This window comes from Strix aluco, chromosome 1, assembly GCF_031877795.1.
Source record: "Strix aluco isolate bStrAlu1 chromosome 1, bStrAlu1.hap1, whole genome shotgun sequence".
NCBI lineage: Eukaryota > Metazoa > Chordata > Aves > Strigiformes > Strigidae > Strix > Strix aluco.
In genome coordinates this window covers 12,157,954-12,183,925 of record NC_133931.1, presented here as the reverse complement: position 1 = coordinate 12,183,925, position 25,972 = coordinate 12,157,954, and the positions used below count along the sequence as shown (strand labels likewise).

General features: G+C 37.9%; 1 protein-coding gene across 6 annotated transcripts in view; it reads right to left on the bottom strand.

Moving 5' to 3' along the window:
• Positions 1-970: 970 nt before the first annotated feature.
• WASHC5 (WASH complex subunit 5) overlaps positions 971-25,972 on the bottom strand; it is a 29,680-nt gene continuing 4,678 nt past the window's right edge. For 2 of the 6 annotated variants that reach the window (XM_074842319.1, XM_074842411.1), the window contains exons 4-29: positions 25,591-25,675; positions 25,219-25,319; positions 24,103-24,295; positions 21,013-21,165; positions 18,537-18,650; positions 17,237-17,408; positions 16,246-16,373; positions 15,250-15,379; positions 13,989-14,101; positions 13,254-13,420; positions 12,542-12,617; positions 11,724-11,834; positions 11,466-11,606; positions 10,082-10,162; positions 9,331-9,432; positions 8,512-8,691; positions 7,670-7,794; positions 7,118-7,280; positions 6,296-6,398; positions 6,107-6,186; positions 4,402-4,505; positions 3,794-3,923; positions 3,580-3,676; positions 3,015-3,168; positions 2,646-2,733; positions 971-1,398 (exon numbers count right to left, since the gene is read on the bottom strand). In XM_074842319.1, the coding sequence (XP_074698420.1) occupies positions 1,342-1,398; positions 2,646-2,733; positions 3,015-3,168; positions 3,580-3,676; positions 3,794-3,923; positions 4,402-4,505; positions 6,107-6,186; positions 6,296-6,398; positions 7,118-7,280; positions 7,670-7,794; positions 8,512-8,691; positions 9,331-9,432; positions 10,082-10,162; positions 11,466-11,606; positions 11,724-11,834; positions 12,542-12,617; positions 13,254-13,420; positions 13,989-14,101; positions 15,250-15,379; positions 16,246-16,373; positions 17,237-17,408; positions 18,537-18,650; positions 21,013-21,165; positions 24,103-24,295; positions 25,219-25,319; positions 25,591-25,675 (3,148 nt within the window). In that variant the 3' untranslated portion in view covers positions 971-1,341. Of the gene's footprint in view, positions 1,399-2,645; positions 2,734-3,014; positions 3,169-3,579; positions 3,677-3,793; positions 3,924-4,357; positions 4,506-6,106; positions 6,187-6,295; positions 6,399-7,117; positions 7,281-7,669; positions 7,795-8,511; positions 8,692-9,330; positions 9,433-10,081; positions 10,163-11,465; positions 11,607-11,723; positions 11,835-12,541; positions 12,618-13,253; positions 13,421-13,988; positions 14,102-15,249; positions 15,380-16,245; positions 16,374-17,236; positions 17,409-18,536; positions 18,651-21,012; positions 21,166-24,102; positions 24,296-24,449; positions 24,612-25,218; positions 25,320-25,590; positions 25,676-25,972 lie in introns of those variants that run through there. The other 4 variants (XM_074842487.1, XM_074842576.1, XM_074842654.1 and 1 more) reach the window with 4 other exon arrangements.

Sequence of the window (25,972 nt, the reverse complement as noted above, 5' to 3'; positions counted from 1 at the left end):
GGACCAATGCAGTGTTTTCCCCTAGTAGGGGACAATCTGTTACAGATCAAGCCCTGTGACCTGTTCAGGCACTCTCGTAATCCTCACCTCATCCAAAAACTGTGGGTACCCTGCTAGTTGCAAGATTACAAAATCTTCTTGATCCAACCCTTCCCCCCTCCCAAATTCATTAATATTCATCTATTAATTCTTGTGGTAATGGGACTAATTTCTATGAATTAGGGCTGCTTCTGCACCGGTAACCAGCAGGGCCCTAACCTGTTATTTGTTAGGCTGGCTTCGCTGTAGCACAAATGGAAGGGGTAGACGCTGGCTCCCTGCCCCCATCCCTTTGTCAGCCATAGTGGAGGGGGACCACACCTTCCCTCTTCTTGTTTCCAGGGGAAAAGGTTGGGGTATTTAGGGGCAGGTGAAGAAGATGCATCTTCACTGCAGCCAGAGGGTGACACAGACAGGACCAGCATCCTGGGGCTGCACAGCTCCTTTGATGTTCCTTTCTAGAACAAGGAGTCAATGTTCCACTTACCCCCTCCAGCTTGTCTTAGTGCCACCAGTGCCTTTTTCTGAGTAACATTTCCCTTCAGCTGTTGCATTTGCCTCCTTTTTTCCAGTCTGATAAGCACCAAGCTGTCCCAGTGATCGCACAACATCCCCCCCTGGCTTTCCCCCAGCAGCCTCTAGCAAGAAAATTATGCCAGGTGTAAAAGGTTCCACACCAAGACTGAAAGTTCTGTGAATAAACACCTTGTCCCCACCATTTGTCATAGCACAGTTGCACTGAAAGAAATCTTTGTGCCTTCAAATAGTATCACAAGACTTTTCAGCCATGGATATTCAATTATTTTTCCATTCTCTACAGAGGAAAATTAACTTTTTGTAGTACAGAGGCAGACCCCAACCTCTTTTCGCTATATATTCCTTCTCACTCATGGTTCTTTTAACAGGAAAATTGACACTTTGGACTCATCGGTCCTGACAAACTACCCAACACCTTTATTTCCAATTTCATTGTTCATTTGGGATACAAAAGTCAAACTTCCACAAGTAGTTCTTCAGAACAAAAAACTAAATGATTTATACATAAACAATTACATACAGCATTTATATAACGTGCAGTACAAAATGTACACTGTTTGGATGAGTTATAAATTGCGTATCGTCAAGATTTAAACAAGTATTAATTATATAGACTAGAGCTGATGGTTACATTTCATAAAGACAGTTGTAGTATTGCCTTAAAGCACAGAAAAGATACACATCTGAAAAGCTGTACTTGTCTCATCCTCAGTCCCCAGCTCCCTGGTTTCAGGTTTGGGGGAAAGACTTGGTCCTTCTTCATATTCATAGAACAGTTCTGAATTCATCAAAAATGAAGCTAGGCACGTGTGCTTCAACAACCTGAAGTAAACAGGAAGGCAGGGGTAAGTATTTTCTTCATTTTCTCATTATTCATTTGTATGCTCTACTCCCCCATTAACAAGCACATCTAATCTATGCATCAAGTACACAACACTATTGACCTGAACCACCTGGCTTTATTATGTGCTCCCGGATGTGTTCTTGCTTGGTGCACAAAGGAAGGGAGGAAGGAGAACACCGTGTCAGGCAGGTAGGGCAAGCCCCGGGCTGTGGGGAGGCGCCAGGAGCACAGGTACTGTGTGGCTGGAGGAACGCTGACACCCTCTGCTGTTTCTCCACACAGCACCAGGCTGAAGGGGCAGCGGGCACAGCTACCAGATACAGCAGCTGCAAGGCTGATGTGGGGACTTCTGCTACATCTCACTGTGGGCTGGGAAGAAGAGAGAAACTGGAAGAATCTCTCTCTCTTTTAGTTGTATTAGCTGGGAAATGCTTATTCAAGAATCACTGGGGTAACGCCTATAGCAAATGGGATTACGACTTATTTTTAATACCATGTATAAATAATAGATCATCCTCAAATGCAGTTAAGTTGCATTTAACCCTAAAATACAAGCCCAGACTTTCAGAACTCCCCTTGCATGCAAAGTGAAGAAGCTGCCTGGGAATCTATGCTTTGGCAGGAAGGGAAGGGAAGGAAATCAAGGACTGAAGATAGTGTTTCACCAAAATTTAAGACTTTCTACTTAGCTTTTTGCCCTGCATTTAGAATACTGTTCAGTTTATTATTACTTAATTCTGCAGCATCTCAGAACTTCCATTTTATTTCTTCCCTTCTCAAAAGCCCCCCAGCAATGTACACAGTCTCTGAAGACTAAACGGAACAGACTTTTCCTAAATCCACACAAAGTTGAAATCCTTTCCGTATTTTGTATCCCCTTTGTATTTTCTAGAAAATAATTTTTCCATAAGGATATCATGACTAATATAGGAACAGTTACACAAAGTACACAAGTAACACAATTTGCAGTTTGTACAGGGTAGAAGAATTCATTATGACCCATTCCAATCTTTTTCAGAACATCTGAAAAGGGTCAATATTGCTTTCTGGACAAACTTAACAAGTCCATTATTTTGGATATTTGTTTTCAGATGGCGCCATGTTCCAGAGCAGATACACGTGATCAAACTGCTAGTACGTAACCACAGCATAAACCAAGATTTAGCTCACCTGAACAGGACCCCTGCTCAGTGCTACATACAGGAGACATGGAATTCTCTCTTACCTTTCTTGGTAACTTTGTGTAGCGAATGTAATCTTCCAGGAACATGAGGGCACCCACTACATCAGCAGGCATTTCTGGTATCTTCTGGCTAAAATTAAACCACCATGAAAGATTACACTCTTACTAGCCAAACAGTTATTTGGATAAAATTACACAAAAATGCCAGCCTTCAAACAACACCATTTCCACTGGGTACCATGTGATTTCATTACAAAAAGAAATAGTATTTTAATCTTATATTTAGTCAAATATATTGCTATTATTATGTCAAATATACTCTGCTAGAAAAACATACTGAAAAAGCAGTGATACTACTATGAAGCCCTCTTCACAGAGGTGATACTTAGGGAAAAAGTAAAACATGGATACCTTGTGCACTGTTCCATTGTTGAACGAATAAATTGACCTATCAGAGCCAGGAATTGTTCTGTGTATCTTGAGTGAAACTGTTTCAAGAGGGTAAGGAGTCCCAGAACTAAAGGAAGCCAGTCAATTTGATCAGCTGGCCGTTTGCACACCACTCCTGCACCGAAAAAAAACCCAAAACAACACATGTTTATAAAATAGAACAAATGCTTTACAGCAGAGGCAAACTTTATAATATACTCTCATGATGTTTTTTGCTGTGCCTCCCCTTCTGCTTGCCCACACATAAAAGCTAATGTAACAACTACATTTCTTCCATAGCAAATAGCTTAATGATATTAACTAAGGCATAGGATGGAATGAGAAAGTCAGGTGTTTGGGTTCTGTTTCCTACTCTGTATTTTTGAATACTCTGTATTTGGCTTCAATATTACAACAAACCTGCCTGGACACATGGACTAAAGTCAGAAACCAAGTATTTTCTATGCAGATAATTTTGCTATCTTTTCTACAGATAATTTCACATAGATTTTCATTAGATTTAGACAAACAACAATTTATACAATACCTAAATTTCTGTTGTATTGAAGTTTTGGAAACTGGGAAATGAGAAATAGGAAGTTGACAGTGGGAAAATATGGCAGACGTTTTGTTGTTATGTAGATCTGAGGGGGAAAAAAAAAAGAGGAACACATTTCTTTCACATGTTAATTTTTTTCTCAGTTAATAATCAGTAAATTAGAAAAAGCAAACTGTACCAAGCACTGGAATGTAAGTCTGACCTTATTTAATGGATTGTGAATACCAGCTGCTTCCAGATAAGCTGTGATTTCATACAAGAGAGTGTTGTCTTCTTTAGGATAAGGTAGTGATGGGTTCTGATAATGCGCTTCAATGTCAGCCAGTATTGCTCTAAAAGGAAAATAAATTGATTATATTAAATACTTATTTAAATTATCACCAAATAAGCCTTATACAATGCCTTATCTCATATTAATGTAAAAACTTCGAAGACACAAAACCTGTAAATGGTTACAAGCAAGAGTAAACCACCTTTTTTGGAATATCTTTTTACAAACATCATACACGATTCAGAATCAGCACCACACATATTCACTGTTCTTATTTCTTATCCAAATATGACCTCAAATCCAGGTATAACCAAATGCAATTAGAAGGTGCACTGTCCACTAGCATGTTCATACAAATTACTTGCCAAGTTATTTATTTTCGATATGTTTGTTGGGTTCAAATTCAAATATTCATCAACAAAAACCTAAATACAATCAGACTCCACATTTTGCTGTAATTTAGATTTTAAGGATTGCTGAGTTGATAACAATTACATCACAGTGATACATGCAGCTCTTCAGCACATTCTGCTTCTTACTTATTGAGATTTTCCAAAGCAGCAGCCAAATGCTTGGAGTCAAACCTGCAGGAATAATTTAATTCATTGGTAATCTGTCGTCTTAAAATCTGCATCTGACCAACCTATTGAAACAAGCAAACAAAAATATGGTGGGGTGTTATACTGAGCACAATGTAGGAAGAGTAAAGTCAAACTAAGGAAAAACTTAACGCGTAACAATTTACAGTTAAATCAATTACACAAACTCCTCATTACACCTAACAGCCTTTGTATGGCTGCCCAAAGCAAGGACATACATATTGGTTGGACCTACTTCCTCATTTCAGTAACAGGACACTGATTCATCATAGAATCTCAGAATGATTTGGGTTAGAAAGGACCTTAAAGATCATCTAGTTCCAACCCCCCCGCCATGGGCGGGGACACCTTCCACTAGACCAGGTTGCTCAAAGCCCCGTCCAACCTTCCAGGGAGGGTGCATCCACAGCTTCTCCGGGCAACCTGTGCCAGTGCCTCACCACCCTCGCAGTAAAGAATTTCTTCCTTATCTCTAATCTGAATCTGCCCTCTTTCAGTTTAAAACCATTACCCCTCGGTCCTGTCCCTACACTCCCTGATCAAGAGTCCCTCCCCAGCTTTCCTGTAGCCCCCTTTAAGCCCTGGAAGGCTGCTGTAAGGTCTCCCCAGAGCCTTCTCTTCTCCAGGCTGAACACTCCCAACTCTCTCAGCCTGTCCTCACAGGGGAGGTGCTCTAGTCCCCTGATCATCTTCTGGGCTCTCCTCTGGACCCGCTCGAGTAGGTCCATGACATTCTTATGTTGGGAGCCCCAGAGCTGAACACAGCACTGCAGGTGGGGTCTCATGAGAGCGGAGGGGGAAAATCACCATCCCTCAACACCCTCCACTACTACCCCCAAGTCCTTCTCCGCCTGCAGTCAGGACTGGCAGACCTCAACAGTGCAGTGCAGCCAAAGGGAGTAGTCACAGCACTCAAGATTTACACAGTTCATGGTAGCAAACACAGGCAGTGTGAAAAGGGCACTAAAAGGCTAACAGGTGTAAAACCCTCATTACTTGCTTGTTTTTCACTGGTAAGCGAAAATGCTTGTACTCTTTTCCCCACCTCTCCCTAGACCTTAGGGTCAGCAATGGCAGGGATAAAAACCATCAGAGATGCTTGTTGCAGTCAACTTTCCCCTTCCTTCCCTGAACCTTCCTCTTCTCTTCAGTAACATAAACAAACATTCACAGCACTCTGAAAGACACTAGTCACAAAATATCACTACAGAGACAAGATAAAGAGACATGTTAATGGGACAGCTTGTTCAAATCTTTAGCACGGTAGACTGCCTTCTGTGTGAACAAGGCAAGTTCAGGAAACGCTACTGCTCCAAACTTCAGCCTTAGGTACATTACGTTCACAAGGCACTGAGGGGATTCTCAGAGCTCCTGATACTGAGCACTCACTCGGTCTTCCCAGATCAGATCTCTAGTGCCAGACCGCTCTTCTGGCAAACATATGAATCTCAGTCCTAAACACTTTGTGGAGTGTGAGCTGTCATACAAACGAAGCTCAGGAGCTCTTGCAAATCCAGCCCTGCTTCACTTGTAATGTTACAGAATTCCAGGTCAACATAATACAACATTGTAAATTAGCAGATTAAAGTATGTAACCAAAGATCCTAGAGTGAATTCTGTGTATGACTAAGTCACGTAAACATACCTTCATTATGGAGTCTAAATATGCTGTCCAGATCTTCTGAGTTTTTGCAATTGCTGTGGAATAAACCTTGTTTGAATTTGCTGAGAAAAGAAAAGGGATGAGGCATTAAAAAAAGAACAAGTAAGAAGAGAAACAAATGCAAGTGTACAAAGACAACAGTTTTCTTCATCTTAACCAGTAAGCACTTACCTATAATTCCTTTGAGAGGACTGACAGCATTCATAAGTGTTTTTAAGGTATCCTGTACTGTCCTGTCACGCCATATATTTTTCTGAAACATACTGAGGAAATTCTAAATAAAAGAAAGAAATAAGTAAGTAAAATCCTCACATATGTACTCTATGCTTAATCTTGGTGGTACAAGAGCCATATTTTTTAACAGCAGGGAAAGAATATTTCCACAAAGAGTTGAGGAATTCTGTAGTTAGACTTTGTGCTTTTCAGTGCTAGGTCAATTAGCAGATCCCCCTCAACAATATTTAGTACCCACTGTAGACAACTCTTAATTCAATTTTTGAGGAAGAACTGTCTTCATCAATACTTATTGTCCTTAAAATCTTTAACCAGGCTAGGACTGGATTCAGAAAACAAAAAAATTTGGTTTCACATAGAAGTATTAGGGAAAAAGTCATTACACAGAATTGACACCTTATTTATATCATGGCAGACCCAAATAATCTAATCCTTTGTTGATATCTCAGCAGAAGAAGAGAAGTTGACCTGAGATCAACTTTTAAGTACACACAAGTGTACACCTTCAAAAGGCGTTCCTTGCAAACCACCGTTTAATGTAATGCATAAGCTTGTGTTACACAGCACCATTTATTCAAGAGTATCAACTTCCATAATTATATCTATAACTGAAATTCTTACCTTTGGGTTTGAACACACATTTTTCAAATGCTTTTGATTTCAATTTACCATTTCAAAAATGAACAGATTTTTCATTTCACTAGAAGTTATTAAACAATGAAAGCATCATGACCTTGAGAAACCAAAGTCCAAAATTACCTGCAGTTCCTTTACAATCATGAAGCACAGCAGCCTGTCTAAACCATTGAGACCAAAGGTACCTAAAGTATCTTGGATCTCCGAGAAGAGACGACTATTGGTTACTTCCTGATGAGTTTTGATATCATACCAGGTGTTCATTTGGTCAATGTAACATGTGATTCTGAGGAGAAATTAAACAAGCAAATACTTCAGAATAAGCTCCAGACAGTTCCTGTGATAATCTGACTGATGAGTTATCTTTATTCAGGCAGAGATCAGAAAGACTCTCTAAGTATCTCAGGTGATGTTTAGTTACTCCTCTCTCTGCAAGGTTTCTGCTACCCTTCCCTGGTTCTTCTCTGCTCTATTTGTGTAACACACTGCTTTCCTTCTTAATCAGAACTTTTCTAGACTAGTTCTTAAAATGTACAGAATGGATTGGGTAAATTTGGTTTTAGATGAAGACAGTGACATGACAGCTATGGACAAACTGTTGCGTATTTTATTTGTATATGGTGAAGCAATCCAACGTGTGGTGCTGTAATACAGCTTGTGACACGCAGTACTTACTTTGGGTCTGTGATCCTCAGGATTTCTCTACAAAGTCGACCAATAAATGTTACAGATTCATCCACAGGTGTGAATTTTGGTATAGGAATATGAGTAGACTGGTATATGCTTTGCCAGTCTTGAATCTGAAAAATAAGTTTTAGAGTAATTTGCAGTGTTACCACTGCACATTTTTAATGCACTTAGAAATTTGATTCCTTTTGTTTAATTTAAAAGTAGTACATTGTAAGATAATATTGTAAATTGCACACAGCAGAACACTATAAAGATAAAATAAATCAGAGAGAAGAATGAGTTTTATGACAAAGAGCAAGCAAAAGGTAAGTGTGGAGGTTGAGAGAACTACCTACATTTCTGGTGAGAATTCCACCTCCTCCTTTCTGCAGTAAGACTAGCCATCATTTTGTTAGCTGAATATAAGATCTATTCACTCCACCACTTGTGAAATATCATAAAAAAAGAGCTGGTAACTACTGCAATCTTTCTAAGCTTGTGTTCTGATGACTAACAACAGATATAGAGAGGACTATTATGATTAAGTAGTTATTTTCTGTTTTCTTTGAGAAAGAGAGAAGGCATATTGTTCACAGGCAAGAGATATTAAAATACTCTGTTTGGGGTACTTTGCTCTCCTTATGTACAACTAATGCAGTGGGGATGCTGAAACCATCCAGAAAAAGCTGAGGGCAGATGTTTTACACAGTAGTTAGCATATTTAGTTGAAGTCACAACAGTGTGGACTGTGCACAGTGGGGTACATATGCTGAATCAGCCACAAGCTTTGAAATCCAAATATAAAGACATTTATCAACTTTTACTCATTCTTGTTTTTGAAGGGGCACCTTTGTTCTTAAGAAGTTATTGCACTCCTGCTCCACATTGTAGTTAATAATACGAGACACTTCCTCTTGCCAAATTTTTAAACCATATATGTTGACATAATCCTGGATATATTCAAATGATCGATGGAACCCATCCATTGTAGCTGCCATTTCTTTCAGTTTGGGCATCAGTTCGCTTGGCTACAGATGAAAAAACAAAAAACAAACCAAAAACCAAAACTGTGAACAGGTAGAATACAAAGAAAATGTATAAGGCTTCTAAATGACTTTACACAACAGCCTCCAGAGGATTTCACTATGTTCCAGCCAGAACTGAAAACCACTGAGAAATTTATCAAAGGTTGTTTGTTATCTGAAGTAATTCTTCTTACTAAATATTTTTTTCCTCCTGCTTTTAATGTTTATTTTAGGCTTCCATGGTACTACTAATTTATCTAGGAGACTCAAGAATCTGGACAGGATCAAATCAAGGAGTCACACTCCTTATTCTATCATTGCCTTTCTATGTTTACCTGGTTTACATATATTGTGTTGTCATCAGTCGTCACAGACAAACAGAACTGTGAACTCAGAATTGAGAGGATACTCGGCAACAGAATAAAAATAGTTTTGAATTCTATGTACTCTTGGCAGTTTATGAACTCATTTTAACATCAAATAAGGCTTTCTAAATATCCTTTAAGAAGTTCCAAAAGTGTATTTTTTTACAAAAAGGAAATCTGTATAGAAAAGTATGAATTATTGTCTAGCAAGTAGTATAATAGAGGTCCCAGCAAACCCAAGATACATAAAATAAAATCAGACCAAGCTCTTACACACCTTAGCTCTAGGATTAAAGATGAGTCCCCTGTGAAGGGCTAGAGCTACACGTTTTACTAGCTCTTTCCTTATTCCATCCTCTAGTAACTGTTTTGGGTCCACCTAAGTAGAAGAAACATTTTTTTTCTTAGTCAGAAAGGTCTAAAAAAATAGAAAGGATTTCATTTGTACCAAAAAATATTTTAAATACTTATGATGAATTGGAAAGCACTGCTAACAGATGCACTTTCCCACCAGCACTGTCCAAAGAGTAAATATTGGAATACCTCTACTAGATAATAAATGATTCCTTTAAGTTGAATGACAAAGGTTTGTAGTTCTGATATTCCATCGAGAATGTTGTACAATTATAAGAAGCCAGTATGCATCAAGAAGTGTATACTTCTTCAAGAATACTTGCTCCTGGTCCTAAAAGAGGTATCTTAACGTAGGAAGAGCAGTCTTTGCCAATGGAAGAAGCAGCTCTTCAGAAAAGCTTGCAGTCATTTTTCCAGTAGTGGAAGAAAAAAAAGAGCGTCAATTAAGGCTGATAAATTTATTTACAATGAGCACTGTGGGTTCTTAACAACCTTAAATAATACCATTATCTGAATGCCAAGTTAGGCGTCACCATTTGAAAATCTGTATGCAAACTTATTTTTTCTTGTCTTTTTATCTTTCCTCAAGGTCTTGCTTAATGTGTCAAAATATCTGTGCTAAAGTGTTAATTGACATCAAATGACTTTTTCCTACTGGAATAATGGAACATTACCTTGATGATACCAACTAAAGTAGTTTTCATCATGAGGATACCTTCAGTGAAGATTGAAATTGCATGGGTTAGCTTGGCAACCTTTAACAGAAAGAGAAAATACAATTTTTTGAAGTGATTAAATAGATTCAAATAATTATGCTAAAAAGATACACATCCTTCCCAGTGGTAGCTTGCTATTTTAAAGTAATTTTTGCTGATATAGTTTAAATTTTACATCTTGTTCTAGACTTATTTATAGTACAATAATAATCTTTCTTTTAATTAATATAGGTATGTTACCAGTAGGAAAGAACAGGTAACCCTCAGAGGCTTTAGAGAGATTATGGGAGGAAAGACCTATCCGGCTGTATCATGTGTGTGAAAACATCATGGACAAAACTCTGAGTTGGTACCTCGGAGCAGGCTAGGGACACAGCTGGAAGTAGTTATTCCATAATAAAGCCTGCTGCCAGCAGTAAGATCAGACAAGCCAGTCTTTTGCCTTTAAGACATTTACAACATAGAACAGAGACAACAGTTCAGACTTACAGTTCTACAGAAATCAAAAATGAAAAGCTTTTGTGTGAAATGACGAGTTTCTCCTCTACCTCCTCAAAATAAAAGAAATATTACTGAATACTGCCTCCTCTTCCATCCCTGTCTGTCCCCCCCAATAAACTGTCTTTACAAAGTTTAATGGGGGAGTCTAAACCTAATGTTTAGGTCTGAACATCAGCTTAATCCAAGATCACAGCCTGTTTGTACAAAACTCTTAACAAGTGAGCACTTTGGCAAAGATACATTCTTTGAGGGAAAGAGTTACTGGTCTAACGCAGGTTTTTGCTCCTCATCTTCCTCTATTAAAAATAAAACCAAGTAATTTTAATGTTTGCTCACTATTCCAGACTGATAACAGTGCAGAAAAGAGCCCTACAGAAAGCCAATGAGCAATAGCAGCTTTATCTGATCAAATCAACATTCCTCCATGCTGTCCTCACATTTGAGGGCAGCAAAAAGGCTTTTTCAGTCCTCAACCTTCTTCTCCTGGAACAAGCACTCCAAATGTGGAGAGCTCCATTTCAGACTTGGGTTTTTAGTTCCCCCCACCTAAATAAATCCAAAAATCTTTACTCTCATTTATAAATATGTTTAGGTTTCCTCCCCTTTTCTACAATATCAAAAGTTTAAACTTTTACAAACAGAAGAGCAAAAGTTACTCATCTGTCCTCAGGAAACCTAAGGTATACTCATGATAACACTAGTCAATTTTAATTCTTACTTGGTCAACAAATCCAACTTCAGTGTTGAAGTATAACTCTCTGGAGCTGTACCTATTTAAACTTAGTCTGAGTTTGGCCACCTGTAAGATACGCTTTTTCAGAATTCCTTATTTTAACTGCACCTCGTATCGTGGTCCAAGCTGAGCATAATCTCGTAGCTTGTCCTTATCAAGGCGAGTAGGCACTTCAATAATATCATGAGTTTGAAGCTTTATAATTTTGAGAAGAGATGTAAACATGCTTTCTGGAATTATCTGTAAAACCTTTGAAATGAGAGAGCAAACACACACAGTCAGTATATTCTCATAAAAAAAAAAATAATCTTCCATTAGGAAAAAGTAATTAGAGAACAAGATAGTTACACGTCTTCAAACGCCTACCTTTCTTACATAGGAAACCAACTCGCCAGAATAATACTGTGATACACTGAGAAGATCGGGACTGTTTGCTTGATTGATGCGGAGAAGCGGCAGGTCAAGCGCAGAAGCAAGCTAGAAATAAAGTTAACATTTTAATGTCACATGTCTGCTTTTCTAATGTAAATTACATGCTTGATCTCTCCTGTTCAGGCTCTTAACCTCCAACTCAAAGCACTAGATTCTTCCTAAAGCGCAGTGTTACAACATCAGGTTACCCAACAGGAAAAAAAAAGCGTTAAAAGTCAAAAAAGTCCAACAGTCTATAATGCTACGTTCCCCTTGTTAATTTTTTTTTAAATCTTACCAGTTGCATGAGATTTTTTTCATTGTAATTTTATACTCCCTCCCATGCTATTTCCCATTCTTATTTCTATAGAAAATATTTTCATCTGATGCCAAATCTTCATCATGACAGACAAAGGGCACAGCCATCATCATACCAGTAACTCCTTCAGCCTCTCTGATACATATGCAGAGGATTCCATCTATGCACCAATGTCTCCAGCAAATAACTGTAATGAGTAAAGGCTGGATGATGAGATTTATTTGCTTAACAGCAGCAATATAACTGGCTGCATAAAAAACCATGCATAACTTGGTTTTATTTTCTTTAAAACTAACCTTGAGTTAATTTAATACAGTCTAAACCATCTGGATATAGAAAATGTTGGTAAAAGGAAGTTTTGACTCTTTTGTGACTTCACAGCCTTAAGGTCTATTTAACAAATGTTTTGGTTGACCTGCAGTGTTCAAATACATTCACTGTTGTTCACACTTACCTTCAGGAAAGTGGCTCTGAGTTTAGTTACCATAGATGGACTGACTCTTATGCTTTCCTGCATAATAGAGGTAAAGCTGGGGTAGGAAACAAACAAAATAAATCAGCTTCTTCCCCTGAAACTCTTATTTTCAACTCTTAAGTCATATGTCACCAGCACCAGTGTAATCTAGAAGTGGCACAGGAGATCACTAAAGAACTTCATTAAAGGAGGATTTTGTCTGAAGAGATATTGGCTAGAAAAAAGCCTGTAAGATAAAGGGGTAGGTGGGGCAAAAGAAGAGGGCATGAGGGAACGTCAACAGCCAAGATAATGAAGTAGTAGCCCAGGAAAGTCACACCATGGAAAAGGAGTTCTCTAACATTTGTCTTTCCTTGTTTGTTTTTGGTTGAAATAGGAACTCCAGTATTTTGGAGAACACTTAACCAGACTAAAGGCTGGAGATAGAAGCCTTATCAAAATTGTTATATTTAGAACAGGATAGACAGTAAAAAGTTACAGTATTACTTAACCTGCAGCTAAAACCATGACAAGGATGACTGTTAATTCCTTTTCAAGTTGATTAGGGTTTAATATACTCAACAACTCATAGAACAACACTTCAAGATTGTTTTTAAATTGTAAAGTTTATAGTATTAATAATATTTATGCCTGTTATTTCCCACAAGTTCTGCAAATGATGACTGAGAAGAGAAAGCTCCTGCTAAGATACCTGTCTATTAATTGCCAAGCATAAGAAAGATCACCAACTATCTGCATGGTGATCAAAACCTCTTCTTTAATGTTGATAGTTCGGATCATCTGATGGAGAAATTTGCGGGTGTCAGCCAGAAACTGGCAAACTTGCAGGTTAGTTTCCAGCTGGTGAAACTCTTGGACCTATATTTAAAAAAACAAACAAACAAGCTCCATAAAACAACCCCTTTTTTTCTGTTCGTCTTTAACAACAGCAATACAAATAGAATCAGTAAACTGCCATCTTTTTTCAGGATGTTATTACAGTAAGACACTTAACAAATCCTGGCCTACTTTAGAGTGCATTAAATAATAAATTTCACAAATTTACGCAAGGAGGGGTACTATGATATTTTTATTTTGCCTTTCAAATTACCTTCTCTAGTTCAAATGAATTTATTTTCAGGAATTCTAATAAAATGAGTAATGCCGTCAAATAATGTTTAATACTGAATTAATTTCTTTGAAAAACCCTACTAATGCTCAGCTACAGGTGGCATGATTTTTCATGCTATATCCCTTATTTTACAATCACAAGTTCTATAAAGCAAGTCCTGCTGACTGTATATATAAAACTGCAAAGTTTTACAGACTTAAAGAGTTGTTAAAATGCAGATCTGTTTTGAAACTCATCAATCGGAAGTCAATGTGTGTGTATCAAATGTTATTTTTCAAAAGGACGAGGTCATTTATCTCAATTTCTTTGCCATACCTCCTCCAGTGCCTGTATTAGCTGCACAGTTTTTCTGCCTGCTGCAGTGGAATCATCATAGTTTAGAGACATTATTTGCTTGGAGATTTCTCTGAACCAAGCTTGAAGATTTTCTGTGTAAGAACAAGAAAAATTTAATCAAATCTTTGCATGTATGGTCAGCAACAAAGACAGGGAACTTCCTAGTTAAAGCAAAAAAAAAAAAATTCAATGCTATAAGGGTAGGTGATTGCTTAAAAAGTCTCCATTTTACTCTTACATTTCTAGTCTTTCAAAATGCAGTCTTGTAAAGAGGCAAATGCTCGGGTAAGTTTCATATACAACATTTAAAAAAAACCAACTACCAACACAAATGGACATTACAAAATCTATATAAAAATGATAAAGCCCTTCAAATCATAAATTTGTGTTTTATGAATGGTTTTACAATGTAATTTCCTTGGCAGTTGCAATTTCTATGTTTTAGCTACAAGTTTGCTGACATGAAAAAGATAAAGGGAAATATTTTAGTAAGGTAATTCTGCTTTTAATTGGAAACAAGTGAGAAAACTGCCTGTATTCTAAGTTTTGTTGTTTTGGACTGATCATAAATGTTGCCCTTACACTGCCACTTTATGCAGTGTTCCTGATTAAATAAGAGAGTGATTCATAATTCTTATTCTTACAACAGTTCAAGAAAAAAAAAAAAAAAAAAAAAGAGATGTTTCAAAAAACAGAGCAAGAAATTTGAAGAAATTTGCAAAGAAATAGATCCAGCACTTTTAAGTCCCTGGAGATCTTGGAGAATCAGAAAGATACCACTTGGTGCAGAAGAGAAGTAAAAGAAGGTTTGAAAAAATGCCAATACAACAGAAATCCATGTTACAACTATGGAAAGAATAGAGGAGTGGTTAAACCATCCCCATGTTTAATGGGCATGATTTTTGCACTCCTTTGTACATAGATCACAGTAATGTGAACTCATTATACACGGAAAAGTGAACTGGCATTTCATAGTCTTACCTGGCATGTCTAAATAAAGTAATAAAAAATATTTTATAAATATGGCCATCTAAATATTAGGTAGCTAAATATGGCTTACATATGGAATATATGCAGAAAACCTAAAGAAGACAGCGTATAAGAGACATCTGTGGCAGCTGAGAGACATGAAAATTTTCTTTATTATCAGTATTAGCATCATGTATTTTCTTCTGGTATCAGTTTAAAAATAAAAAACAAAATTACTTTTTTTCCCCACAGTTTAGTTTTCAATAATTACCATTTTTCTCCACTCTAGTAAGAGGTTTAACTCCTGAGAAGACGTCAGCAAGCTCAGTCATCCTTTCAGATCCCTCTTTTTTATAGTTCTCCCACTTCGTTTGTTTCTCTGACAGCATCTGCTTGAACATCTATTGAAAAATGAAGCCTTTGGTTTACCAAGATGGCAAGAAAGCATACTAGAATAGATGAAATAAAATACTGAAAACTGATGGAACTGACTTACAGTGATTACTACATAACTTCAAGATCTTACCAGAATATTAAATACAAAATTAAAAACATTAAGAAATACAGCCAGTATGATGGACATACAGTGATAGAAATCAACTGAATTTAAAAAAAAAAAAAAAAGTACGATACAGATATTATTGAATTTTAGTCACTTATAAAAATATCCAGTAACTTTTTTTAGCTTAGAGACCCTAGAAGACTCTGGTCTAATGCTGACTTATACTTTGCATGGTCATCTCAGCCTATGCAGAGAAACCCAATACAAAAAGGCATGTACGTGAATTTAAGCATACTCTTACATATTCTACCAGGTTAGTACAAGAGCATTAATGGGGAATCTTTCAGAAATGGCAGAACTTCATACATAGGTGTAAGAGTTTTCTTAGAAGCTTATCCTCAGCGTACATAAGTTTTTGTTTCTGTTCAAAAGAAAGCCTGAAAAAGAGAAGTATGACAGGATAAAAAATTATGCAGCTTCCTCAACAGATTTTGTTATGCCTGTTATCAGGATGTTCATGCAAAATTCTGAGTAAATATAAACACGCTGGGTAAGAATGAAAACTGCCAATTATTGAGAAGACTGCAAAAGTCACTTTCAAGAAACAGTAGTTTGTAATCTTCTATAGAAAACTCACAATTAACAAATCAAAACAATCGTTCTTTACGTAAGTGGACTGTGCGGTAAATGTATCACTACTATTCAAGTCTTCAGCTCTGTTCTGCCATTCAGGGGAAAACACTGAAGAAGGCAGCAGCACATTACCTCTTTCAAAATGAATTCAAATTGAGCTGTATCCAGAAGGAGCTGGAAAAGGATCCTGGGATTGTACCTTGAGTCTGTTAGAATTTGATCCTTTATCTGGCGGAGACGTTTGTTATTTGGATCACAAGCTGAAAATGGAAAGACAACATTTCTCCACTGTTACAGAATTTGGGCAAGCTTTTTAATCTTTGTAAACAGACTCTTTTTTTGATAGTTTGAAAGCAAGACCAATCTGCTCTGAGTCCCTACTTGTTCTCCATTTACATGGGTCTCACCACCCTTGTACAACCCTTCCTTAGAATAGGAAATAATTAAGGTTTCTGTGGTGCTTCAGCCTTCTTAAAACTCTTCTGCTGGCTTCTGCAAACTAAATGTGAATTTAGTACACCTCACTGAGAAGACCAGAGATCAACATTTCTGAAACCATTACAGAAAACTCATGGAGGTGTAACAGAAGCTCGCTCACATACCAAGAAGCCCCAAAGACAGCACAAACATTCAACCAAGAGAATGTCTAAATAGCTAAGTTTACAGACCCAGACTCATGTCAGAGACATTACTCAGCAGTTTCAGTTGAATTTTAGTTCAGCAGAATAAAAACCTTGGTATTCATTACTAAGATAATAAAAAGTTGGCTACTTTTGGCACTACATAAAACTTTCACAATGATGCTTTAAGTGAGAAGGCAGAAAAAAAGAGAAAGTTCCCAGACTTTCTGCTGAGTATTATTCGACAGGATCATGACTTCTCATGCTACTTTTTATATTTGTGTCTAGCTTGTAAGAATTAAGAAAATGTATGTGTGCTGTTTCAGCCGAATACTTCAGGAAACTGTTAGCAAAAGAACAGCTCAACAATCTATTGAAAACAGTAGATGAAACTCTGCTGACTTCAACAGCAGCACACACTGAACTTCCCTCGGGACGTAACAAGAAGCACCAGTATAGCAGGATTGACAGCTCTGTAATAAAAGTCTAGCATGAAGTCTTACCTGTGTCTGCAGTGTGAAGCATCAGCCAGCGGATTGCTACATTGCAGTCTCGCAGGCAATTCAGCAGCTTCGGAATATTGTCCAGCACCAGCTCTTCCCTCAGACAGCCCTCTTTGAGAAACTGCTGCACCTGAGTGTGCACTCGCTCAGTGACTGCAGCATATCTGCTTGCCTTAGAATGTACAAAGCTTGCATCAATATAATCCTTGCCTCAAAGAGAATACATCATGTACAATGTGACTGTGGCTTCCCGAGAACTTAAGGGGCACACAGATCAAAAAAGTGCTTTAAAATTATCATCATTACTAGTAGGCAATATCATACACTGCAACTGCATGACAAAGGATGTAAACTAAATTTTAAAGCAGAGCCTAGACAGGAAGCATAACGTTTCAAAAATGCAGACTTGTAAATCTACTATATTCACTTATGTACTCTCTAGAAATTATTCCTGAAAAACACTACTAATCTTTTGTTGCCTAATGAGAAAGAACAACAAAAATCTACTTCAAAATGGAAATACTTGTTATGAATTAAATGTCAGTTCTACTTAGCGAACTTCTTCTCTAAAGATGAAAGAAAAATTTCTGCTCATATTCCTTAAGTTTACTATTCAATGTATAGTACAGTTCTCCTAATTAGACACTTCTGTCTGTTCTTTCCTGAGTGCTGAGGTCAGATTCTAAGGAGGTATTTAGCTATCATCAGTCAACAAATTGTTGTTGATTGGGCAAACTATCAACCAACCCAATATTACTCACTGTTTTAGGCCTGGAAAAATTATTTCACATAAAAAGAACTAACTGCATTGCATCATAAAACATTCTGGTATAATTCTTTCAAATTGGATGCTTTTTCCAGATTATTGTTTATTTAGTTTTAAATGGGGCCTCCCAAATTAAGTGCCACACTCTGTCAGCATAAATATGCAACTACTAAAACTGTTATCTATGAAAGACCAAACACTGTAGTCAGCTTAAAACATCCCAGTAGTGATCAACATGGCGATAAGTGCTAGCAGCTATTCAGTCAAGTCATAGTCCTGAAACTTTTAGGGGAAACAAACACTGCAAGAGGAAGTGAAACAAACAGTGCTGTGAAGATGAGATTTTGAAACTTTGAAGTATCTTTAACTCAAAGTTATGTACAAAGTGATGTACTCAAAAGTACTGTACTTTAATGTAATGCAAATAATTGTACGCAAGAAAAAGGACCCATGCATTACTGATGTCATGTAATATATTTGAGATGCCCACACAGCTTGAATCTTGCTAAAAATACTTAAATCTGGCTTATGTACCTGCTCTTTGACATTTGAAAGATCCAGCGTGTAGTTGAGGGCAGTTTTAGCAGCTTTGTAGGGTTCCCATGCTTCTGCTAGATTTACAGTGATTCCCATGTAAATGCTAATAACCTAAGATTGGAAGCAGAAAACAAGAAGTTGTGTTTATATTTGTATTAAGAAAAAGACATTATTTTCATTTAACAATATGAGTAGAAAGCATTATGCTGTGGGTATACATATGAGATAACTAAACTCTTTTTGTAGCTGTACTTTTTGTTCCACCACCTCTGGAAATCAAGGAGTAAGAAGACTTTGAAATAAAAGGCACACAGTTAATTGAATGAATCCTGCACTGAGAATGCCAAAAGGACCAAATTGAAACGTAACGCATCTTCTATCGTGAACACAAACAGAAAGAAACTATGATGCCAAGCTATGATTTTTAAGGAGCAAAGAGGAACTGATTTCAGACTCCTAGCTCAAGTTTAAGTGTGATTAAAAATACAGAATTGTGGTTGACTTACAAGTGTTTGTAAGATACCTGATTAAAAATGGAAGACTTGGGTTATGGACAGGTGAAGGATATAGAGAGCTGTGGTATTATGAGCTTTATCACACTATTCCTCCAATATTCCTCCATCCAGGAGTGATCACATTTAGGGGGACACTGTCAGCCTTAGAGCTCTTCTGACAGTGCCAAAAATGAAGCCAGTAAATGCAAATGGGACACTGGTCTGCTGATATGAGGATCCCTCTCATACTGTTGAAGTGAAGCTCATTATTTCCTGTAGATGACAATTCCTCAAATGGCTACAATTCAACTGCTAACAATCATTTGAAACCAGCCTAAGAGTCACGTATTCTGTACGATGCAGCTAACTCATCCATACCCGACAACAAGAAGATAGGTGGTGTCTTAAAATAACAGTTTGTACTGTGAAGTCCAGTGAAAAAAAACGCTGGCATAATCAAAAACTCACAATGTCAAGTTCTCATTTCTAAAATAAGCTTGCAGTTTTTCAGAAACTGGTAGGTTCTAATGTCTATTAAAATAGCCAGCTATTACAGTTTCTTCCTTCTCTCCTTTCTTCACTGTCACACTTGTGGTACAGAAGAATACAATTTGAAATAGAGATACACAAATTAATTTATAGTTTCTTTGTTGAGTCTGATTCCCTTTGATACAGACTACCCAGGGGCTCTATTGTTACATGCCAGCCTGTTTCAGTAGCATTTTTTGCAGATGGATGGAGATCCTAAATCTCAGTACTGAGACACAGAGTAATTCCATTTTGATCATTGCATCTGAAAAGGTCCTGCCCAGAGTGACAGGTTTTGCTTCTAAGTTATTTGGACAATGGCATGGAATGAATCCTTAAATAAGTTTTTAAATAACATCAGTGTGTGGGGAATTGTTGGAGAGCAAGTCTGTCATCCAGAGCATACTTGATAAGCTGGTAAAATTCACCAGCAGAAACCACATGGAGTTCAATAATGATAAATACAAAGTCCTGTACCTGGGACAAAACCAAACCCTTGCAACAGCACAATGTGGGAACTGACTGCCTATATAATGATTCTGCAGAAAAGGACCTAAGCATCCTGGTGGACAGTATCAGACACGCAACCTTATGACAATAAAGAGTAACCATACACGAGGCTGTGTCAGCCAGAGCGTAGCCAGCAGATTGAGGGAAGTGATTATTTCCATCTAGTCAGTCCTCATGGGGTCCCATTTAGAGTAACGTGCCCAGATTTGGGCTCCTCGGTATGAGACGGACATGGACATGCTGGAATGAATCGAACAGAAAGCCTCTAAGACATGGGGACCCACTATGTAAGTAGAGGTTATGGGACCTGGGTTTGCTTAAGCTGGAAGAGAGATGACTAAGGGATCTGACTGTGGTCTTCTACCACCTAAAGGGAAGTTATGAATAAGACAGAACCAGACCAATCTCAGACATCCACAGTGAAAAGACAAGAGGCAACAGTCACAAGCTACAACAAGGGAAATTCCAGTTGTACAAAAGGAAGAAATTCTTCACCATGACAGTGATTAAGCACAGCCACAGGTGCCCACAAAGGCTGCAGATTCTTCATTTTAGATCATTTCAAAACCAACTGGACATGGCCTGAGAAGCCTGATTTAACTTTGAAGTTAGTCCTGCTTGAAGAAGGCTGGACTAGAAGATGCCTATAATACCTTCCAGCCTACATTTTTCTATGATTCACTGTATCATGATGGTACTACAGTGCAGCTGATTTAAGCATTTAAGACAATAATTGATACTTTCAAAGGACAGCCTTCCATGCTTATCCAGAAGGTTTAAGTCAGACTGCTTCACTCTGAACAAAGTAAAATTTCCACAGAGAAGAACCTATTCTAGTTTTAGGACATTATTATTTTCTATAATGCATACTGAAAAAAAAGCTAAATTGTTCCTATAACATTAAATCCAGGGAACAGTTCTAAAACAGAATTAATTTTTACCCAATTATCTGGAAAGTATTTATCCACTATCTCTCTCATTTTTGCTTGCTGAGTGTGAAGAATAGAAGGGTCAAAATACAGTATCACATAGAGCATAGCAGCCTGAGTAGCCAGGGCAGTGCTGCGGTGTTCTGGTAATGGATATGCTGAAACCTAGGAAAAGGAAACAAAATGAAACTCAACATAATATAATGCAATATAAACCACTTGCAAACATGATGGGGCACATTAAGGCATACAGCATATAGATACTAGGAAGACTATGTGGATAAGCTAGACAAGATTACATACGCAGCATATTTACCAGATATATTTTACAGTATATAAAAGCTGACTGTGTAGATACCTGCTAACTTTAACAGGGTATAAGATATTACTGTGCTGTAAATGAGTCAAAGGAGGGATGAACAAAAGAGCTTAAGATGAGATGAAAGGAGCAGAGTTAGAACTAAGTATTTCATAACAACTGGGTATGTTTAGTTCATCTCAGATAAAACCAAGTATTCATTTAACTGAAGTAATAGGCAATTAGGATGCAGTTAATTGAATTATTCACCAATTCCGTGTACCAGCAAGATCAAAAAGATTCAAATTATCAACTGAATTTTCATTTAAAAAATACATAGGACAATATATTAAAAGACCTCCTTACTAACAAAATGTTGGCATCAAAATCATATTCAACATTTTGAAAGGAAAACAGTTCTGTGCTTTTGTTTAGTAACAACCTATTTATCTTTAATTTTGTTTGGTTATTACATTAAGTTAAATGTTCAGACTAGTAAGAAGAATCAGGAGGCTTCTGCCCACTGCCATCAAGAATACGATGCAAGTATCAAACGAGATAACACCTCACACATAACATTATTTATTAGAACAAGTTGTATTCTTTTGGGGTTGAGCTGAGTATTTCTACCCTACTTTTGTACTACATTTGGAAACACCGGTTATAATCATGCTGTGTATAGAAACATCACTGTTTTTCATTATCAACTGTAAGCACTACAAAATAGAAATAAAAATTCTGTTATTCTTCTAATGTAAAGGCAATAAACCAACAGTATTATATAAAATAGAGATCAAGTAATTTTGATAAAGTATCAGCTGATTTAAGTAAGATTTCTAGGTTAAGTGCTTTACAAGAGCATATTCTCAAAAACACTTCAGTTTCCTATCATAGACATAAATTATGTCATAAACTGGTCTCTCTTCACAATTTGCTAAGTTATCTTTTGTCTGTTTCTAGAATTTTGCACAGCTTAAAAAATTCTTAAAGTACCCGAAAAGGCATTTTTTCCCCTTTGAAGGTTATTATGTCTGTCCATAACATGAAAGTGTTTTTCATAAGGTCCCTACTTTCAAATTATTATTCCTGCCTAAAATTTTAAGCCTTTATTTCTTATAATCAGTCATTCATCTTCAAATGCTAGTTTTCTGGCATCTATAAACTGCTTCATTTATTCAGGATTCACTAAAAGTGTGCCAGTCATTATAGAAACAAGATTGCTTGTCCATGCTAAAGATGGAAGCCTGCTCAAAAGTAAATGCTTTGTTAAAGATCTCTTAAAGGAGTCATATCAGAAGAGACTGTAAATGTAGTAGCCATTACTCATACTTTGCTTCAATTTTTGTTCTTTTCCTTTATTAAAACAATTGTCATAGTTAAGAACTGCGATATTACTGTCTACTAAATGATGATAAATCTCTTTTCAGTAACTAAAAGAATGGGAATCTCTGACGGAATTATGAGTTATTAAGAGTGGCCAATCATTTATGATTTAATGACATTAAACATTTTTTCTAACCACAACATGTGCTGGGTTTGTGTGGCAGGGTTTTTGGCAGTGACGGAGGGGGCTACAGCAGTGGCCCCCTGTGAGGAGCTTCTCGAAGCTCCCCCAGCTCCAAGTTGGACCCAGTTCTGGCCAGGGCCAAGCCTAATTAGCAACAGTGGCTGTGCCTCTGTGATAACATATTTAAGGAGAACCGGGGAGGAGGAGTGGGAGTTGGGAGGAGGAGCTGTGAGTAGGACACCTATGTGAACACCAAGGTTGGTGGAAGAGAGGAGGAGTAAGGTGGGGGAGGTGTGCCAGTGGAGAGAGCCCCTCTGCAGCCCACAGTAAGAGGGCAGGCTGTGCCCCTGCAGCCCACGGAGGTCCATGGTGACACAGAGATTCACCTGCAGCCTCTGAGACCTCACACTGGAGCAGGTGGCTGCGCCTGAAGAAGGCCGGGACTCTGTGGGAAGAAGCAGCCCCTGCTGTTGTAGCTCAGTACTGGGAGGACTGCAACACGCTGGGGTGACCCAAGTCAGAGCAGCACAGGAACGGCTGCATCGCATGGGAAGGACTCATGTTCGTGGAGGACTGTCTCCTGTGGGAGGGATACCATGCTGGAGAAGAGGACAATGCGAGGAGTCCTCCCCCTGAGGAGGAAGGAGCAGCGGACTGACCGTAACCCCCATCCCCTGCCCCCTGTGTCACTGAGGGAGAAGGAGATAGAGAGATTGGGAACAAAACTGAGCCTGGGAAGAAGGGAGAGGTGGGTGAAGGTGTTTTTAAGATGTGGTAATGCTTCTCATTGTCCCACCCTGTCTGTTAAGTGGTGTTAGTGATTGAGTTAAAGGGATCTTTTTCTTCCCCTAACAAGTCTGTCTTTTACCCCTGACAATAAAGGGTGAAGTCATCCTTCTCTGTCCTTATCTTGACTCCTGATCCTTTTGCTTTTATTTTCTGCTTCCCATTCCTGAGGGGGAAGGGGTGAGTGAACAGCTGCGTGCTGCTCAGTTGCCTTCTGGGCTCAAACCACAACATAATGTCAGCCAAAGAGTGGAGCAGGTTGCCCAGAGGTTCTGCAGTCTGCACCTCTGGAGGTGCCCAAAACCCAGCTAGACTCAGTCCTGGGCAATCTCCTCTAGCTCACCCTGCTTGAACCAGGAGGTTGGACTAGGTGATCTCAAGAGGTCCCGTCCAACCTCTGCAATTCTGTGATTTTTTTTTTTTTTTTCCCCTGGGCTTCATGGTTAAGTAACTAACCTGAGAAACCATTTTATATTCACCTTTAGATCCCTCTTATCTCACAGTAACTTACCTGGTTATAAATGTCATCTGACCGTAAGCGGCCAATAACCATGCTAATGAATGTTTCACTTATGGGTACCCTGCTGAAGTAACTCTCGGGGTAGTTTGGAGGTCTTTTAGCTCCAGGCTGGCTTGAGTATCCAGTGCTTCGAAGCAATTTACAGATATCATCTAAATTGGAATCAGCAGAGGATCGGGCTGCACTGTGTTATAAAAGAAAGAAACAAATATTGAGCTGTATGATCCAACCATTTCCTCCTCTCCCTCCCCTTGTAACCACACTTTTTTCCAAGAAAATCATCAGATACTAAGATTTAGAAGATTTTAGGTTGTTTACTCTGTGAATATAATGTTTACCACATTACAGGAGGACACCGATGAATGTCCATACTGGAATCTCAGATAAGCAGAAACAGAAAAATGAACTTCACTCAGGAACAGAAACACGTAGCTTTATATTCAGAGGAGGAGTTTTGTTCTTTTTTTTTTCTTTTTCTTTTTCCTTTCCATTTCTGAATTCCTCTTGTTGATCCATTTCTTTATTCCAGAGTTAAGGAATCCTCTCTCATTCTACACTGAGAGGCATAACCATAGTCAAAAAAGCATAGGAACCGGATACCCCCTTTTTTGTATGTGTGAAAGGATTTGCACCGACACCCTTTCAGACCCTGTCATACAATGATGCTATCAACCTACCCTGGAAAACTCATTATTGATTTGACTAATCAAGCACTGTAACTACAAGAAGTCTGACTTGCAATACATCTGTCATGTAGATACTCAGGACTTTTCACCAAGATTTGCTCGTACATTTGGGAACTTATAATACTTTCATAGCTGACACTTTCAAGGTTAAAGCTGTAGCTGAAAGTTTATTTGTCAGTGGACTTCAAATTTCTATTCAGCACAAAAAATCTGTTGCTCCAGTTTTGCAGCTAGACCTACAAACACAGTTCTACTGATATTCAGAGAGTTCTGCTGAATTATCAGTCTATCTGTATGTAGTCAGTTGACCAAAAAGGTGCTGATATTTCCCTTCATCTTAAATCAATAACCTATTTAACTGAATATACTGCATGTCACATCCTTTCAGCCTTGAGTGCTTCTGCATACCAATATACATTACCTGTATCTGTAGTAGGAAACCAACATTCTTTCTCTGACTTCTCCTTCAATCTTCTGGTCAATGACCAGTAGCATGACTCCATACAAATAGAGCGCTTCACACTGTTTGGAAAAAGAAAGAACAAAGGAAGGAAATCACATAAAGACAATTTTGTAGTAACACTTAAAGACAAACACACGTTGTCAAACTAACCCAATGTCAACTACATAGTCAATACAGTATGAAAAATGGCAGGCTGTAGATTTTTGGTCTTTGTCCTCCTTATAGTGAGTCATAGCATTTCCATGCATTTGGTAAACTTAAATTTTTGTCTAGTTTGGCACTAAACTAGTTGGTTCATTTTCTGCTATTACAAAACTGTTCAATACTTACTAGAAGCTGTTTTCCATCTTCATTAAGGAGGACTGTTTCTAATGTTTGCTGAATGTAAATTCCTTCATTGAGGTCATCTAAATATCTAGGAATCATAACAAAGAGTTGTTCATTGGCTATTTTGCTCTTAAATCATATGTCCTCAGAACTCAAATGGTCAATTTTCTCTGAAAGTCAACAGACACATCAGAACATTTCCCTAGTACAAATAGCATGGAGTTTTTCAGACGCAGAAGAAGAGATGCTCTACTGTGAAATGAGAGGCTGGAACTCCTAGCTAGAGCCAACCAGTTGGCAAAAGCATCCTGCCATATCCTGATGGTAGATGTGAAAGACACAAGAGGATACTTTGTAACTTACAGCTAACATCCTCTTAATCTTC